General features: G+C 41.3%; 1 protein-coding gene across 2 annotated transcripts in view; it reads left to right on the top strand.

The window, feature by feature from the left end:
• LOC130595684 (chondroitin sulfate proteoglycan 4-like) overlaps nucleotides 1–12,350 on the top strand; it is a 30,178-nt gene extending 17,828 nt beyond the window's left edge. For both annotated transcript variants that reach the window (XM_057402633.1, XM_057402632.1), the window contains 3 exons: nucleotides 2,515–2,687; nucleotides 8,759–8,942; nucleotides 9,420–12,350. In XM_057402633.1, coding sequence (XP_057258616.1) covers nucleotides 2,515–2,687; nucleotides 8,759–8,942; nucleotides 9,420–11,473 — 2,411 coding nt within the window. In that variant the 3' untranslated portion in view covers nucleotides 11,474–12,350. The remainder of the gene's footprint in view (nucleotides 1–2,514; nucleotides 2,688–8,758; nucleotides 8,943–9,419) is intronic.
• Nucleotides 12,351–19,239: the final 6,889 nt, after the last annotated feature.

Genomic DNA, 19,239 nt, shown 5'->3' with positions numbered 1-19,239 from the left:
CATGAAGAAGTTGCCGTGTCTTCATGACTGGGTGTTCTCTCAAGTATATTGTTCTGCAATTTTATAAGAGCATGTACTGTCTTCTTTTGTGTTGGATATACCAGATTTGTTCATATAATTCATGGATATTTTTCTGTTTAACAGAAGCTTGTTTTATTTGATGTGCTCAGAAAACTGACTGATAGATTATTTTTTTTCTCATGTATGCTAGATATCTATAATGTGAGGATTTGCTTTCTTCAGGGAAGCAATTGCTCAAGGAAGGAATGAACTGGGTTGCTCTTTGAGAAGGAAAGGCAGCCTTACTCGTAGGTATTTGTAAGCAAAGCTGTCTGAGCAGTCCATAGATGAGATGATTCATAACTGTTTAGCAGTAATAGGCAGAATGGTCATTACAAAGCACTTTCCAAGTCTTAAATGTAGGCAATTGAAAATGGGTACCAAAATTGTTAGGTACCAGTGATAGTCTTATGCTGTCATCTTTTACTTTTCTGGATTAGTTTGGCCCTACTGTGCATCATCCATCCTTGTTGTGTGTCTTCCTTCCATCTCTGTTCATTTTCCCTGTGTTTGTGTTGGGTTGCTTTTGCAACCTCTGTGCTTCCATGTTTGGGAACAAGGAGACAGTGTTCTCACTTCCCTTTCCTTCACGCAGTCTGTTGACTCTCTCTGTTGAGGTGTCAGACCACAGCATAACTACTGCAGGTGCTGGAAAAGGTTCTTAAGTCTCAGGACAGAAGTGGGTGAAGGAGCAGGTTAAGTTTGGCAGAGGATCTCATTTTTGCAGAAAAGCTTGAGAGACTTTATTGTCTGTGGCCCTAGACTGTATTTCATCTTGTGTAGCGAGTGACATCTGCACTGTGATGGTGGTGGTATGGTAATTTGTTGCTGTTATGAAAAACTGGAGTGGTAACTTCCATCAGTGCAGTGTGACCATGTTTGAGAGTTGTTCTCTCTTACTTTGTTAAGGCCATGAGGCTTTATTTGTGTAAGTAGGAGGTTACTAAGAAATAACTGTGTTTGCAGGTGCACCTGGTCTGATTAACTGTTGCTCTCAATTGTACATTCCTGATCACATCTGCTATACACACAACACAAGGTCACGCTTCACTCTCAGCCTGTCATGCAAAAAAGGGAAGAGAGAGGAAGAGGAGGGAGACTCCTTGAAATTAGATACAGTGTGGAAGAATTTTTCTAGACCTGCGTGACTGCTTTACTTTTCAAAGCAGTATAGACAAAGAGAGGCATAGGAAGGTAAAAAGGGGAAAACAGGCAGAGCCAAAACATCTCATTTCATTATAACAACTCTATTTCAAATCAGATGTGATTTGAACCAGGGCACAAGTGCATGCAAACAGTCAGAATCCTGATGTTACTAAAGGCTTGCAGAGCATCACCATTCTTCGGTTTGCTTACTATATTTTTTCTTCTGATTATTATAGCAGGAAAATGTTATTTCGTGTTATTCATGTATAAACATTATGCTTCATTGAAGATGGATTGATAATTCAGACTTCTAGGATATATAATACTAGCATCTGAAATTACGTATTAGTACCTATAAAAGCTTCTAGCTCAAGAAAGAAAGAAAATGTAAAAATGGAGGCAGAAGTGGAAGCAGGGGGAATAGGATTATGGGAATCTATTGCTCCTCCAAAAGTATCATTAAACATGTACCATGAAACAGTGCATCAAAAAGAAGACAAATAAACATACTTTTTTTTGTTGTTGTTGTTAAGGAAGTAGTAGGTTTTGTTTTGTCGCTATATCAACATTTATTTTGTTTGACTAAATGCCAGAAAGCTCTTTATAATCTTTATAATATTTAAACCAGAATGTACTGTTTAGTGTGGTGCTATGTATTAAAAGGATTTTGTTATCCCTCAGTCTCCATCCATCTTAATAATACATTATTTTAGTTCAGGTCATTATTTCTGTGATGTGATGTTCTTCCTAATGTGTTTAATTCAGTATTTATGTTTTAATTTCATTTAATGAAAATCTTTCATATTGATAAAGCATGGTTCAAGCTGCCTGTAATAATCAATTTTGGTTTGTGTGTTCACTAGAAAGTTTGCTTGTTGAGGCTTTTCCCTGCCAAATCACCCTGCCTTCTGTGGACAGCTGGGATTACCAGAAACAGTGGTGACTGGAGTTTTAATTCAGTTCTAGACATGTAATTTAGGAACAGGGATTCTTATGCGTATTCTTTACTTTGGATTGTTTTTGCAGAAGCTAGTGTTTAGCAATTACATGCGCTGAAAAGAACTGCAGTTTCTTCATTTATTGTAAAACCAAGGTACATGCTAGTGATGGACTTTTTGATTGAAAAAGCTGTAGAAGAGTTGTAAGTAGAAGGTAACCAAAAAAAGGGTAAACCTGCTAATCTTATAAAACATTACTAAAATGCTGAGTAGAATAGCTAGATGAGAGGGTGAGACAAGCATACAAAACTTGCCTTTTGGGGCCCTTTGCTCTTTCAAATCTGTGTTACTTATAATTGACATTTTTTAGGTTCCAGGAAGCCTATTTCACGACATGATCTGAAAGCTGTAACCAGTGATGTGACCAATGCAGGAAACAGAACTATAACTTTTATGATTGTAACTTCCCCAAAACTTGGAAGGCTGATCAGAGTAAATTCTGATAATACTACTCAGGAAATCCTCAGTTTTACGCAGTCTATGGTAAGCATTTACTTTACAATACCAAGTTCAGGGGTAGATTGTTACTTCATAGGGTATCTCAGTTGCTTGTTCTTTGTCTGATCCATTTATATCTGTTAAATAACCAGGCATATGTGACCCATCAGTGCAATCACCCAGATTTGCTATGTCATTAAGTATCTGGCATCTAGTAATGAACGCAGGAGGAGCCCTTTTTCCCCTCTACTTGGATACTAGCAGGGTCTTGGCAATTTTCACTGTTTTGCTTGTAACGGTATTTTTCAGAAAGAGCTGTTCTGGTGCCATTAACCAGCAGTCCGAGGTTGGAAGCCTTTAGTTTTTGGCAGAAGGAGTAGCCTTTTGATCTACGAAAAATCCAAGTAGGAGATTAATTTCAGCTGTGCACAGTCCTCATGGGTGTCCCCAAGAGGACTTTTATTGACTTGATTGGCTGTGATATTAAGTGTTTAAAGAATCTTAGCTGTAATACAGGGACTCATATTTGAACGACTGAAACGTGGCAGCTCACGTAACTCAATGGAAAACATTCTTTTGCAACTGAAATGACTTCTGTCTGTGTCAGAATCTGAATATAACTGTGAGCTCTGCATGCAGTAAGTTATTTTCGGAAAATCTAAGTGGTAGAGATAAAGGGAGTTCAGTATTAGGAAAAAATAAGAGATAACTTGGTTTTAACCTACATTTACACATTTTTAAAGTGGCTGTTTGATTAGTATATATGAAGGAATGAGAAAACCTATTGGCCAGAAATGAAACTTGACCAACAAAACCTGGAATAAAAGTTGACTTTCTTACTAGTTATCATCAGACTTTGAAACAACCTGATCAAAGACTGTAATGAAATGAATCTCTGCTTGAACATTATAAATCAAGGCAAACACAGAATGTTGTAATCCCATTGTAAAAGTGTTGTAATCCCATTATGATACTGCTCTTGTTGCAATAGATGCCAAGTTTTCTCTTATGTTTTAATGGAGATGAACTGTATGATGACAATGTTCTCTTCTGTTCCTAAAATCTGTGATTTTTATGAGCATTAGGTGAAACAGTAAGCACATCAGATAGAAAGTCTTTCAGCTAAAGTTCTGGAATTTTACGCTTTTTGCTTATGGGTATGGTCTTTACGTGTGTTTATCAGATAGTGCCATGTCAGAACATGCCACTTACTCTCTATGGCTTTAGTTCTTGCTAATGTAGATCTAAATTTCCTTTGATCTTTGTAAGTTGTGTGAGGATTTGAGCTGCAATAATGTGTATGCTTTTCTTCTCTGACAGAGGTATTTATACTGGCCATTTTTACTTCAGACAAAGTAGAGCTAAGTGACTTACTGCAGGTAGAATTAATGTATCTTAACCAGCATGCTGATTATTCTGGTATAGAATGAGGTATGTGGGAGAGAAAAGAGATCCTAAATAAAGCTTTCACTATTTAGTGTGTTGTAGGCACATGAAGCAAAATGACATTGATCTTGCAAACATATTCTCTATGTAATGGAGAATAAGACATTAAATTTCTTTTCGGTAATAAGAAGCTTGTAAATCTGATTTGAATTGAATTTGGATTTTTGTTAACTTAATTCTGTTGCGGAACTTGAAATTTCACTTCTGAAAAGTACTATGCAGCTAGCTTATAAAGATAGTTGTCAATTTTGCTATGATTCTGAACTCTTCCCTGAGCCCTGTGGCTTGTTGCTTCATTGCCAAAAAAACACTATAATTGAAATCACTATTACATTCCAAGAAATATTTTCATGAACGGTTGTAGTTCTCAATATAAGAAAATTAATTCTGCATTAAAAACCCTTATAGAATCATAGAATCATAGAATAGTTAGTGTTCGAATGGACCTTAAGATCGTCTAGTTCCACGTCCCCTGCCATGGGCAGGGGCACCTCACACTAAACCATGTTGCCCAAGGAAGGCTCTGTCCAGCCTGGCCTTGAACACTGACAGGGGTGAAGTATTTACATTACAAGGGTGGAGCATTTACATTACAAGGGTGGAGCATTTACATTACAGGGGTGGAGCCCACTTTTTTGGGCAACCTGTGCCAGTGCCTCACCACCCTTACAGTAAAGAACTTCTTCCTTGTATCTAACCTGAACTTCCCCTGTTTAAGCTTTAATCCCTTACCCCTTGTCCTGTCACTACAGTCTCTAGTGAAGAGTCCATCCCCAGCATTCTTACAGCTCCCTTCAGATACTGGAAGGCTGCTATGAGGTCTCCACGCAGGCTTCTCTTCCCCAGGCTGAACAGCCCCAACTTTCTCAGCCTATCTTCATATGGGAGGTGCTCCAGTCCCCTGATCATCCTCATGGCCCTCCTCTGGACTTGTTCCAACAGTTTCATGTCCTTATTATGTTGAGGACACCAGAACTGCACACAATACTCCAAGTGAGGTCTCACAAGAGCAGAGTAGAGGGGCAGGATCACCTCCTTCGACCTGCTGGTCACGCTCCTTTTGATACAGCCCATAATACAGTTGGCTTTCTGGGCTGGGAGCACACACTGAAGCTGGCTCAGGTTCATTTTCTCATCAGCCAACACCCACAAGTCCTTTTCTGCAGGGCTGCTCTGAATCTCTTCTCTGCCCAACCTGTAGCTGTGCCTGAGATTGCTCCGACCCAGGTGTAGGACTTTGCACTTGTCATGGTTAAACTTCATGAGGTTGGCATCAGCCCACCTCACAAGCGTGTCAAGGTCCCTCTGGATGGCATTCCTTCCCTCCACCGTATCAACCGAACCACACAGCTTGGTGGCATCGGCAAACTTGCTGAGGGCGCACTCAATCCCACTGTCCATGTCAGCGACAAAGATGTTGAACAAGACCGGTCCCAGCACCGATCCCTGAGGGATGCCACTCGTTACTGGTCTCCAGCTGGACACTGAGCCATTGACCACAACTCTTTGTGTGCGGCCATCCAGCCAGTTCTTTATCTGCCGAGTGGTCCACCTATCAAATTGATGTCTCTCCAATTTAGAGACAAGGATGTTGTATGGGACAGTGTTGAACACATCGCACAAGTCCAGGCAGATGACATCAACTGCTGTGCCCCTGTCCATGAGTTCCGTAGCCCCATCAGAGAAGGCCACCAAACTGGTCAGGCAGGATTTCCCCTTAGTGAAGCCATGCTGGCTGTCACCAAGCACCTTGCTGTTTTTCATGTGCCTTAGCATGCCTTCCAGGAGAATCTGCTCCAAGATTTTGCCAGGCACAGAGGTGAGACTGACTGGTCTGTAATTCCCCGGGTCATCCATTTTCCCCTTCTTGAAATTGGGGGTTATATTTCCCTTTTTCCAGCCTTTGGGAACTTCACCTGACTGCCATGATTTTTCAAATATGGTGGACAGTGGCTTAGCAACTTCATTTGCCAGGTCCTTCAGGACCTGCAGATGAATTTCATCAGGTCCCATGGACTTGTGCACGTTCAGGTTCTTAAGATGGTCTCAAACTAGATCCTCTCCTATAGAGGGTCTGAGGTCTTCATTCTCACAGTCCCTGTGTCTGCCCTTCCACTTGAGTAACACAGTAGTTTTCAACATGATGTTTGGGGTTTATTTCTCTGCCAATACTTTCTATGGTATCTTGAAAGTATTTTCATCTTGCCGCAAGCCACAGTTTCTTTGTTATATTTAAAATCATTGCAGAGGTAAACACAGAAATCCTTACCAATCCCATTTTCTTCTTATCCCAGATATAAGCATAGTCTTGCAACTGAAGAAAACCACCCTAGCTTATTAAGACTGATACTAAACACTGTTGGATTTAAAGAATACATATTGTGCCTGTTCTTGTTACATATATTAACATTCTCCAACTTGAGGTTCTAGATATATGCTTTGGGAAGTTACCCTGAACCAGTGTGTCATTTTAGTATCTGTTTTGTCCTACAATAGCCATTAAGAATTAAATCAGTATAGGGAAAGTACAAAACTGGAGATGTGCCTATAGGATTTTATCACATCAGTCTGAATTTTTTAGACAATGAGATGGGATGGTTTTGAGTCAGCTGAGAAAACCGACCCTGAAAGCCCTGTTTCTCTAGTGATCTCAGTGGGGTCTGTTGCGGTAATTTCAGGATTAGCTCTCTCTGTAGTCACAACTCAGATTCTATACTGCTAAAGTGCTTCATCTATGATAGCGGCGGTGGGCAGGGAGGGGGTTGCCAGCAGGGTGTTTTCTTTTTTCACACCTTTCAAGCATATGTGATAGGAAAGCATGGTAGTGAGTTCCTTCAGGGTGTTTGCCGCCTGTTATGAATAGTAAACTTAGAATCAGCACCATGTGAGACAGGGATCTTTCTGGCCATTATGAACTAACACATGAAAGCCAGGTCAGTAGTTCCCTGGGAAGTTGCCAGGGATTTAATAGGTAGAGCTGTCTTCTCTGCAAGCCAGTGAATGAATTATCAAGCAGACCAGATACTGAATCTACTGGATGAGATTTAGTAAGAGTTCTGGTCTTGTGGTTATTAGGAATCCTATTGCAGTTTCAGTATATCATGGTATTGATCTTAAAGTGTAGGTGTGGAATGAGAATCCTAGTCTGAAAATTCTGCCTTTTGATTTGGGGCCTAAAGAGGTAAAGGGTTGTATCTTGTATAAATATGTGTTTCTCTGAAGACTGACTGCAGCATTTCGCAGTACTTTGAAGCATAGACACTCATGCTGGGATTGATTGGATTCTCTTGAGTGTGATGATTTGCAAAGTCAATGAAGGCAGGTATAGGACAAACCAGATCCATTTGTGACTCTTGGGAATCCCCTTCTTGCTGTGATGCAGGAATTTTTCACTAAATAATCTCATCAGCTCTTGGTTGTAAATGAGATTGTATTTCAGTGGTTACTGCACCTCCTTCTGTTTTCCACAGTCCCTTACCAACTGTGTTTGCCTATTCATCATGAAATACCTGCATCAGAGTCCTTTTCAAGCCTTCAGTCTTTCATGCGCTTTTTCAGGACAATGAGTCCAGATCCACTGGTATCCTTATAAAGAAAAAACCCTAGATATGAAACTCCAATTCATTAAAAGTACAGTCCAGCTAAGGTCCTGTTTGCCATTGCTAGTTTGAGATGAATTTCTCAGTGTTTTATATCTATGTTCATCACATGAGGACTTTAGTAGATATTCATGCACAGTAACATTTCACCTGCCTTCAGGTAAGCTTGTCTGGTAACACAGAGTCCATCTTATGAGAAGAATTTTGAGGTAATCTCAGTGTATGTTACATACAGGCTTGATCAGTGGGCTGAGGCAAATTGTAGGAGATTTAACAAGGCTAACTGCTGAGTCCTGCACTTGGGCCACAACAACCCCATGCAATGCTACAGGCTTGGGTAAGAGTGGCTGGAAAGCTGCTTGGCGGAAAACCACCTGGGGGTGTTGGTCAACAGCTAGATGAACATGACATAGAGGGGTCACAGGACCACGTCAGTGATCATTCCCCTGTTCTCGGCACTGGTGAGGCTGCACCTCGAATCCTGTGTTCAGTTCTGGGCCCCTCACTATGAGAGAGATATTGGGGTGCTGGAGCAGGTCCAGAGAAGGGCAATGAAGCTGGTGAAGGGTCTGGAGTGCAAGTGTGATGGGGAGCAGCTGAGGGAACTGGGAGTGTTTAGTCTGAAGAAAAGGAGGCTCAGGGGGGACCTTATCACTCTCTGCCTGAAAGGAGGTTGTAGTGAGGTAAGTGTAAGTCTCTTCTGCCAGGTGGCAGGCAATAAGACAAGAAGTTGCGCCAGGGTAAGTTTAGATTGGCTATGAGGAAAAATTTTTCACCAGAAGTGTTGTCAAGCATTGGACCAGGCTGCCAAGGGTGGAGTCACCATCCCTGGAGGTCTTTTAAAACTTGTAGATATGGCACCTAGGGACATAGTATATTGGTGGACTTGGCAGTGCTGGGTTAACGATTGGGCTTGACTGTAAGTTTTTTTTCTTATGATCCTGTATAAACTTTGTGGTCTAAGGTACAAAGGCTTTCTTGAACAGTGTTCCAAATATTCTTTTTCCTGTCCTTACACTTCTGTGTTATGTCTCTCCTCTTACATCTGTGGCTTCCCTTCATCTGAAACAGGTGGATGAAGGTGTGATCATGTATGAGCACTTACATGGTGAGTCAGCTGGCTGGAGTGCAGAAGATTTCTTCACATTTACTGTCTCCTCTCCACCATCGGCTCTGGACCTACACGTGTTCCATATTGTTATTTCATATGAAATTACAAGGCATGATCAGAACAGTCGTTTTCTGGCAAATACAGGTAAAGACACTGTACAGTTTGGGCTCCAAATTTGTTTTGATCTGTCAGGATTCTAATGAATAAATGTGAAAAACAGTGCTACTTTCTCATCTGTAACAAATGACTAAAATATCTTTTTAGTAGAGTGTAGTGTAGACAGTAGCTTGGAAACCTGCATCACTGCATCTTTAAAAATGAGATTAAGTATCTGCATTTGATCCTTCCAGCTGCTGTATTCTCCATTTTGCTATATGGTGTGTGAAAAGCTTTTGGAATATAGATATTTCTTAATGCATGCATCAACAGAAAATCTTGTCTCGTGTATGTGCCTGTATTTTTAAACATAGTAGTAATGTATTTTTAACCATGACATATGGAAATCAAGGATATTATGAAGGAGAATCTTTACTGAGGATCATCAGTGTTTGATAGCTAGTTTCTGAAACATTACAACTATAAAATACTCAATTTCTAAGATTCTCTTTACCTTTCTGCTAGGTGCCACAGTCCAGGAGGGAGGTAGAGTATTAATCAACAGAACAAATCTAGATGCTTCAAATCTATTGGTTAAGCTACCTAAGGTGCAGCGCTCCACATATGAAGTCTGGTATCAAGTTATATCTTTACCCCAACATGGTGTGGTAGTTGCTGGAGAAAGGAACATTACCAAAGAAAAACCCAACTTCTCCCAATATATACTGAACAAATTTGGAATTCTGTACATACATGATAATTCTGAATCACTTAAGGACAATTTCACTTTTGCTGTTTGGTTAAACCTAAAGAGCAAGTCTGTGACAAAGCCCCATGGCGAAGTTTTAGAAGAGATATTTAATATCACAGTTGTTCCAGTGAATGACCAAGCTCCAGAACTGAAGACTAAAAGGCTGCACTTGAAAGTCTTGCAGGGAGATGTGTCAGTGCTGGGGTCAGAGCATCTGAAAGTTGAAGACCTAGATAACGCCCCAGTTGAGCTCAAATACACCATTGTTAATAACCCCAATAATGGTTATTTAGCAATGAAAAGCAATCTCAGTGTCTCTATAAATGATTTCACACAAGCTGATGTTGACAGTGATAAAGTTTGGTTCGTACAGGATGGAAGTTCATCTTCTGGGGTGTTTTATTTCAGTGTGACTGATGGTAAACATCGCCCTTTATACAAGCTATTCAGTCTTGAAGTCATACCAATCACTCTTGTCCTGGTCAACCTGACCAGTGTTGCTCTTCCACAGGGCCAGACATCTGTCACTATTACTAATGTTCAGCTTTCAGCTGTCACAAATGGAAAAAGCACTAATATCATATATGAAATAACTCAGCCGCTCAAATACGGGCACCTGATGATTGGAAATGAACAGGTTACTAAATTTGAGCAGGCAGATTTGTACTCAGGAAAGTTGTGTTACCACCTGACAAACCTCACTGGGTCCAAAGAAGTACTAGAGTTTATGCTTTTCACTACAGAATGCAATCTAACAGGACAAGTGCTGAACATCACAGTGAAGCCTTTAGTACAAGTTGTATCTGACATGCAGATTTCAAATCAAGCAGCTTATAAATTCAGAAGCAGTGACCTGGATGCTTCCGAGCTAGCTAATTTGACAAATAGCAATCCTAGATTTGAAGTGATAGTGCCCCCATCTCATGGAAGGATTGTAAAGAAAAGGTTTGTGAATGATGTAGTGTTCGAAGACATTCAGACATTCACCCAAGCTGACATTGATAGCGGTGTTGTGCTTCTAGACATTGATACGAATATGACGGGCGTTGATCTGTTAAATGACTCATTCACATATATACTTAGGGCAGATGCTGTGCAGCCTGCTGTTGGCTGTTTTCAGTATTCCATTGTGCCACACAGTCCCCCACTTGTGCAGGGTTTTACAACTGAAGTGCCTTCCATAACCAGCATGACCACTTTAAAGGTTCACGCTACCTCAAAGGACAAGGGAGCAGCCCTTTTTCAGAATGAAGAGCCTACAGCAGCACCACAGAAGACTGAACCAACCATGTGGCCAGGTCAGAATCACTGGGGAAATCTACATGAGGAAGGTCCAATGCTAAATCTGGCAGTGGGAACAAGTGGATCTGCAGGGACTAAGACCACAACCCAGGGTAATGCCAGGAGTCCCAGAGATCAGGCAGGTCAAAGTAGCAACCGTCGGTACATCATTATCCCCCTGGTCCTGGTGTCTGTGCTGCTCATTGCTGCTGTCATTTCTGTGTGCATTTTGCTAATGCGTCAGAAGAAAGAGAAGAAAAAAACACTTGTCAAAAGTCAAACAGCCACAGTCCTCAGTAGTCCAGATCGATGTCTGGAACGGAGCTTGACTGTACCCAGCGTCACAGTGACTACTCTCCGGAAGGGTGTTGAAAGAAATACAGCCTCACCATTCATGGCCATAAGACATGAACAGCTGCTTCCTGCAGTAGTTTCTCTCACTGTAGAACAGTCTCCTCAAAACAGCTGGTTAAACCTTGATCCTGAAATGATCCAGTACTGTCGAAAAACAAACCCAGCTTTGAAGCATAATCAATACTGGGTGTAGTTACAGCAAATTTTGGTCATGCTCACTGATGTAATATGGAAAAGACAGCATACATTGTTCATGAATAAATTGTAGTATATTACACTTATTTGTTATAGGTCAAGTGATGCACTGTTTGCTAGATGAAATCCACATCCCTGTGAAATAATAATAAAAGTGTTACTGATCACAGTAGATAAAGTAACATTTCCAGTTGGTACTTCAATGCAGAATTTGGCCCTATAGATTTTGACTGCACCTTGTTTATGCAATATTTTTAGTTACTGTTGCAGGTGTAAAATAGAATGTTCTGTCGTGGATTGTATTCTTTTTATTGTAATGACTTTTTGAAGAACCAAGTTTGCTATAAAAGTCTGGTGTTTTTTCCTGAACCACCACTTCTATTTGAAGAACTTTCAACTGTTTCTATATGTAATTGCCAACATCAAGTTGTCGAGGTGCTAATCTCAATAATGTAATTTTGACCCAAAGGCTCTTCAGACACCAATATTAAAGAAACAGAGATGTTATTATTTTGACAAGTATTCATCTTGGACACAGAACTGAAAGTCTAGAATTCAATTCAGCAGTAACAGTAGATGCAGATTCCAGTAAATTACTCTTGCTGTGAGATACTTGTTTTTTTTTTCTCTTACTTGATACTGAACTGTAGCCTTTCATGTCTGCGAACTGGTAAAATGTACCCATGACTCCTAATCCACATGGCAAAAACTGTGTCTCTGCCAGTCAGCCTGTCAGCTGCATTATCTTTAGGCTTAGGTTATGTCTGGAAGTAGACATCAAAACACTTAACTGAGGTGTGTTGTCATCCTGGTCATACCAGAGAGGGACAAATCATGGCAACTGCTGGGGCTTGGCCTACACTTACAGAGCCCTGTTCAACACCGTCCAGCACCTTCAAAGAGAAAGGATCTGATGGTAAAGCAACAGACAACGCAGCTACTCCAACTCCACATACAGCACTGCACCAGCTACTAAGGAGACAAATGACTGCTACTGCTGAACCCAGGACACCTCCTCATGACAACAGGCTAAATTCCGCCTTCAGTAAAACAAACACAGCTCTTTCTGGAGTCTGGTAGTTCAAGCAGATAACGGTAGAATCAAGTCTTCTGTTGCATACTGTTGTATGTTGGGGAGCTACTTACAGAAACAGTTCTGCAAAGAAGTATGTATACCCTTCTGAAGTTTTAGAAGTTACATTTCACCTCCAGAACACATGTGCCTTACACACTATGACAAGTCCTACCTATTCTAATTTTTCTCTGGTGGTAAAATGTGCAATAATTGACCTGCTAAGGGAGCTTTTTTGTGTTTCTGGGAGTCCAAGTTCAATAGTGATGTGCAGTCTCCAGTTAAGGTCCGGTCTTTTTTCCACTGAGAACAACAACAAAATTCTTGTTGACTTCAGAGAATGAGCTGACTTCAAGTGAATGTTCCTCACTAGCCACTGAACATAATCTATTTTTGTACTTTTGCATTCCTACAGCTTCCAGTTAGCTTTTCTGTAAAAACACTGTGCTCAGTATGAGGATGCAGTCTCAGCACTGCAGTCGCTCAGTTAACACTGGAATTTTTATTTTGAGCCTAGGTACTGCAGATTTTGATTTTATAGAACGGATGTATGGGCCTTTACATCCTTGGTGCTATTCATTTCACACTACTTTGTTTTGGATGATTTTTTTTGTTGTTGATGATTACCTGTGTTTATATCATTTATATATTTGAAGTTTTTACCTGTGAGGAGGGCTGCTTACTGCTGTATTCTGGGAGCTAAACACAGGAGCAGTAGGGGCAGTCTTTCTCACCTTTACCACCTCTGCCATAATTGTTGTGCATTTTGAAGCAGTGCATTTTTCAGAGCCCACTTCAAGGACAGCATTCCATGTCACTGGAAAATATGCAAGCCACATTTTCAGCTCCAAGTGGAACACTAGAAACTAAAGATACGAACCCTTTATATGCTCAAGCTAAAGTGTATTTGAACACTTTTTGTATTTCTCTGTCATTACCGTATTTCCCTGATGCCAGTATGAGCAGATTTGAATTCAAGCAGTATATAGACAGTGTAAAAGGCTTAGGGTTTTCAGGTGCACTGCTGCAGATCTGTACTTCAGACCTTTTCTGCTTTTCCGAACAAAATCATTGGGACTGTTTCTGGAAACTCATCCAGAGAAGTGGTGCTGCCAGCCACCACAGGGACACCCCAACATCCTTTGTAGAGGTGCAGCTGTACATTTCTTTACTGTTCTCTAAGACCACCAATTCTGCTACTACCGAGAACACAGCAGTTTCTTCCAGATCTCAGCTGTCAGCAACAGTCTGCCTCTGATGCCTTCTAGCCTGTAGCAGGAGCCTGATCCCTTTACGCCTCCTCCAAAGCCTCACTCCAAGAAGGAGTAAAGCATTATAATCCCTACACTTTCCTGACACTTAAAGAAGCCCATCTCACATTTCCCTCCTTCTGAGACCTTCCTGTCAACAGCACAAAAGACGTGTCATACTCCAGTGCCTACCAGGAGACCAAGTGATATGCCTCTAATTCAGTACTAAAATAGTGTAGTGCTAAATGCTGCTGGAGTGGTGACAAAATCCACTATTGACAATTTGCTGAATGTGTTGTTGTAAAGACAGGTGTGCCAAAGTTGTGGTGCTCTGTGTGCAGTGGGGATGAAACATATCTGCTGTAGTGCTGGCAGTGGTAAAAATGAGACCATGACATACAAGCAACTGAGTTGAAAAAACAGCAATGCGATTAGAAACACATAATAGAATGGGCATTCTTAAATGTCAGCATTCGCATGCTCTGAGCAAAAAATTGTACATCAAAAATACAGAAAAGATGGTGTGCTGGCTTTTTGGCTCCAGCTGAATGGGCTGAACTCTTGCTCTCCAGAATTGGAGAACATTCTCCAGAATGATTCTGGTTAACAACAGGTGTTCATTTCAAGTAGATCAGGCATTATGGAATTGTATTTTAAACATTGAGGTTTGGGGTTTTGTTCGTTTGTTTTTGTTTTTTTGGTTGGTTGGTTGGTTGGTTGTCTTTTGTGGGGGGGGGGGGGGGGAGGGGTGGTGTATAGAAAGAGACTAAATGCCTAATTCATCAGTAAATGTGCCAGCATTCAGTTTTCTCCCCCAGTTGGTGCTACTATGAGACAACCGTGCCATATTATGGAATGTTTTGATGAGAACTTCGTATCAGTATATTGTATCAGTATATTTTAACTGACAACTACATACGGATTTGCTTTATATCATACCCTGAATTCCCAGTGTAAAAAATGAGATCTGATTGCGTTGACGTAATTCCCTGTGGACAATACAGAATAGTCTCTGGCAGAGGACAGTTCACCTTGTTCTTACATAGATAATAAATATGAGGGGCATCAACTCTGGGTGAGCTGAGGTGACTGGCTTAGCTAGGAGTCCCACTTTTAGATGGTAAAAACTCACTGGGATGAATCTCATCCTGGGTTTCCTAAATACCAGTCAATCTAGAAATACCTCTCATCCAAAACATTTTGTACTTAAGGATTATATTTGTGATTCCAGGAATGTACGCAGTTCACGATCAGGATCTGGTTTGAATTTTTTGCTTGTTTATTTAACCTTGAAGTTATGTGCTTAGTTTAGTGAAGATGGGGTTTATGAGGGATTACCTTTCTTACCAAATGGAGTTCTAAACTGCAGCCTGAAAGTGCCTTGAAAACATATGTAAAATCAATAAAGTGTTTATAATCCACATGCTTATGTGTTTGTGCTTTTTTTAAGGACCTCTTACTGCAGATGGTGCAGAAACACCACAGCATCCCACTGTCAGTAACAGTGTTCTTCCAGATTTTCTGTGTTTATTTTTCAAATTGCACATGTGATGAGATCGCTATTGTGCTGTTGTGCCCAGCGTTGTGCCTCTAACACAATGCATGCAGCCAGAAAAGTAGAGACATATCATTAGGCATCTACCTGGACAAGTTTAGCAAGTGATGACTGTAACGTAGAAATAAATGCATTGATTTCAGCTTGCTGAAAGAGGACTGCGCTGAGTTTAATTCACTAAATTGTTCTGTTTAACTACATGTGCTTGGAAGATTTTAAAATACAAAAATCTTAGATGTTAGTACGTTAGGGCTCTTTTGTCTTCAATTTTCATCTTGAGCTGCAATACACACTCACTGCAGCCTGACCCCAAATGCATTGTTCAATCTGATCTTGATATTTTGTTGATCAGAACTTAGCTGTGTGTAGCTGTTCTTGTAGCTTGAGATAAGGAACCTTTTCTTGAGACGTCATCGATGGTGGTGGACCCGGGGCAGCAGCTTCCTCTGTGCCATGACTCAGTACCGGAGCACAGAAACTCTGTCAGCGGTAGTGGCACTTGGTCTTGGGTCATGTCCTCTCATCCAGCCCCTCTACAACTCAGAAAATGAGTTGGGAGGAAAAGAAAATAGGACAGAAATGGTCATAAAACTCTTGTTTTTTCAGTTATTAAAATACTAGTAAGGGCCAGCTTTTCCTGCAGTAGCCTGTTCCCACATGTAAGGCTGAATTCAGCAGTGAATCTACTTGCGTGTCCTGAGCTACAGACCTCCATCGTGCTTGAACTGTCCTTGTGATGTTATATTGAAGTACATTCTGTGAACGTTTTTAAACAGGCTGAAAGTAATTGTCCTGGCATATTCAGTGGAAACTCTATTAATTTATCTTCACTCATTTCAAGTTAAATAATTCCTGCCAGATATTGCATATTCCAAATGCAGTCCCAGAACAAAATGTTCTTTCCCTGCAACTGGTGAAATCTCTCACTCTGATTGTAGGGAGACTCTATATGGTGAAATGCTTGCTTTACATGATTATTTCGTCATTTCCAGTGTTGCTCATTGGTTATTTCTGCACTAACCATAGAATAGTTTGGGTTGGAAGGGGCCTTCAAAGCTCATCTAGTCCAACCCCCTGCAATGAGCAGAGACATCTTCAACTACGTGAGGTTGCCCAGAGCCACATCCAGCCTGGCCTTGAATGTCTCCAGGGATGGCACATCTACCACCTGTCTGGGCAACCTGTTCAGTGTTTTACCACTCTCATTGTACAGAATTTTTTTCTCACATCCACCTGAATCTCCCCTCTTTTAGTGTAAAACCGTCACCCCTCATCCTACCACAACAGGCCCTGCTGAAAAGACTCTCCCCATCTTTGTTATAGGCCCCTTTCAAGTACTGAAAGGCCATAATAAGGTCTCTCCACAGTCTTCTCTTCTCCAGGCTGAACAGCCCCAACTCTCTCAGCCTGTCTTTGTTCGGGAGCTGCCCCAGTCTTCTGATCATCTTCATGGCCCTTCTTTGTACCCTCATATGTGTTGGTAAGCACTACTAGACATGAAGTTCTTTGTAGATTGGGTTTTAGCCTCAGAAGCTTTGCATGGCATCATACTGAGAGGGCATCAGGTCTTAAATTAGCTGGAGAAGACCAAAGACTGAGCAGATTGAGCATTACTATGGGATAGTACCGAGCGTCAGAACTTCTGACAAGAAGAGAGGGAATAGATCAGAATAAACATGCAATTTATAGCAGATGACTGATCACAGTGATTTGCTCCAACAAATATGCTGTACGATTTCATCTTGCATAGTAACTTTTAGGTATGGTGCATGAAAACACATTGATGAGGAAATTCTCAAGAGAAATAATTGTAAGAATCAAAAGTTTAATTTAAAAGTACCTATTCAAGTACATATACATGTAATTGAATCTGTTAAGGGAGAGGCACATAGGAAGTTGGTTTGAGACATACAAAGCCATCAGGAAGCTTTTTTGCTAGCAGAGGGTGCTGAGGAAGAGGTTGGTTAGAGAGCTAGGGGAGGATAGGAGGATGGGGCAGAGGCAAGTGGTCTGGGGTTAGAGGAGGGTTGTAAAAAGAAGGTAATTTGGAAACAGACCCGTGGGCTTGTTGGAAACACAGAGGTGACATGCTGGGCTGTGTCTCAGGGAAGCAGGCTATGATGCACCATCCTGCTTGGGGAGCTCGCCTCACTGCCAAAGGGAAAAGCAAGAATCAGGATGATGAGTTTTGTTCTCATTAGAAGGGACAGCTGTGCCTGGTGAGGGTGGGAAGACTTAGAAGGTCAGTTTGCTCTTTCTTCTGCTTCCCCCTGCAGCTGGCAGGAGATCTCATAGAAGTCAGTCTGCTGTGGCATGAACTTTTTGCATGTTGACTTACTTACAAGCTGCCTGTCAAGAAGTCCAGTTGTGGGGGCTCATCAGAGCAGATCAGACCTCTAAAATCCTTCCATTGCCCAGTCTGGCTGAGCTGAGTTGCCAAGGGTGTAACTCAGATGTTAAAGCCTGTTGGCATGAGTGTTGCCTTAAAAATAGAGCTGCAATGTTCCTGTTGCTTTAGTCAAGGTGCAGAAAGGGAACAGGATGAAATTGCCTGAAGTTTGGACTGATAGTAATCACCATTAATCATTAATGGTAAATCTAGTTATCTGCAGATACTGAAAAGTATTTATAAATAAGGCAATAGAGGTGTTGATTTTGAGCACTGAGTACATGCAGACAAAGATGCATCTGAGCTTAGTCCTTGAAAGGAATTGAAGTAGCTAGAGGACTCATCTCATTTACACATGGCTGCACAGAACACTGTTGAAGAGCAGTTCAAGGACTAAGATTAGACCAGCTGTAAGCAGAAATGAAAAAAACCCAATTGACTGCTTTATAGCAGTCAATCTTGGTCAATCTGTATTTTCCATCCCATGTCCTATACTCTCCTAGGAATGCTGCAGAATAAGTAACCATCAGTGAGACAAGTTGCCTATTTTCCTTCCCTAAATCATCTTGCTCCTGGTTGTGTACTTCGGTTCATGAGTCTTCCCTGTTGTGTTAATTTCTGGGATTCTAAGATGTCTCATTGGTGGTCCTTGGTTGTGAGTATGGGATCCCCCCTTAGAAGCCCAGTACTTCTGTGCATGCTGTTCATGAGCCACTGGGGCTCCACTGATACGTGTTGTGATCTAGTCTAATCTGAACCCACAATTTACACTTACAGACACATTAAACCCATTTCTGCTTCACTGGTTCCCCAGAAAGCTTGAATGTTTGTAAAACAGTGAGTTTATAATGCCCCTCAGTGATGCCACCGCTTGGGAAGCAGCTGCTTGTTCCCCCAATATCCAGCTCAGCTGCAGCATGCTCTGTGCCTGGCGGACCAGGTTCATTTGGCAGTGTCTTTCATGTCATACCAGGCTATGACACAGGCAAAGGGCGAGAGCCTTCTCTCTGCCTGGACTCTGCACTGCTTCAGCCATTAGAAAGAGGTCTTCTCTTGCATCTTAAGGATTGCAGCTGCTCTCAGGGGTTGTTGACTAGTACAGCTCTGCTCTGGTTTCATGAACTCCCCACATCCACGCTAATGGGGAATTCTCAGCCTGGCAGCTGTGAGCAGAGATACTTCACTAAGAAAACCAGAAGTACCCACGTTCTGCTTTAGAGCTTGAACTTCCTTTTAATACATAAATAAATAATCTTTCTTTTTTAAGAAACACAAATCCAGAACAAGAATATATGAGCACATACATAAATCTGAGCTTCTGCCAGATATATAAGTGCAATTATAAAGCAGAAGCAATTATAATAGTTTGAAACAGTGCATCACCTCCCAGGCATCAGAGCTACAGTTTCTATAGGATGGATGTGGTAACCTGAATGCAGCTTTGCCCATTACTTCAGTGTCACTTTATGCTATTGCCAATTGTGGATGTTGTCATTTT

This window comes from Pezoporus wallicus, unplaced genomic scaffold (assembly GCF_028554395.1).
Source record: "Pezoporus wallicus isolate ANWC-B61680 ecotype Strahan unplaced genomic scaffold, APGP_CSIRO_Pwel_v1 contig_2870, whole genome shotgun sequence".
NCBI classification, from domain to species: Eukaryota; Metazoa; Chordata; class Aves; order Psittaciformes; family Psittacidae; genus Pezoporus; species Pezoporus wallicus.
Note: the sequence above shows the minus strand (reverse complement) of the source record. Positions and strands in the feature narration are given on the sequence as shown.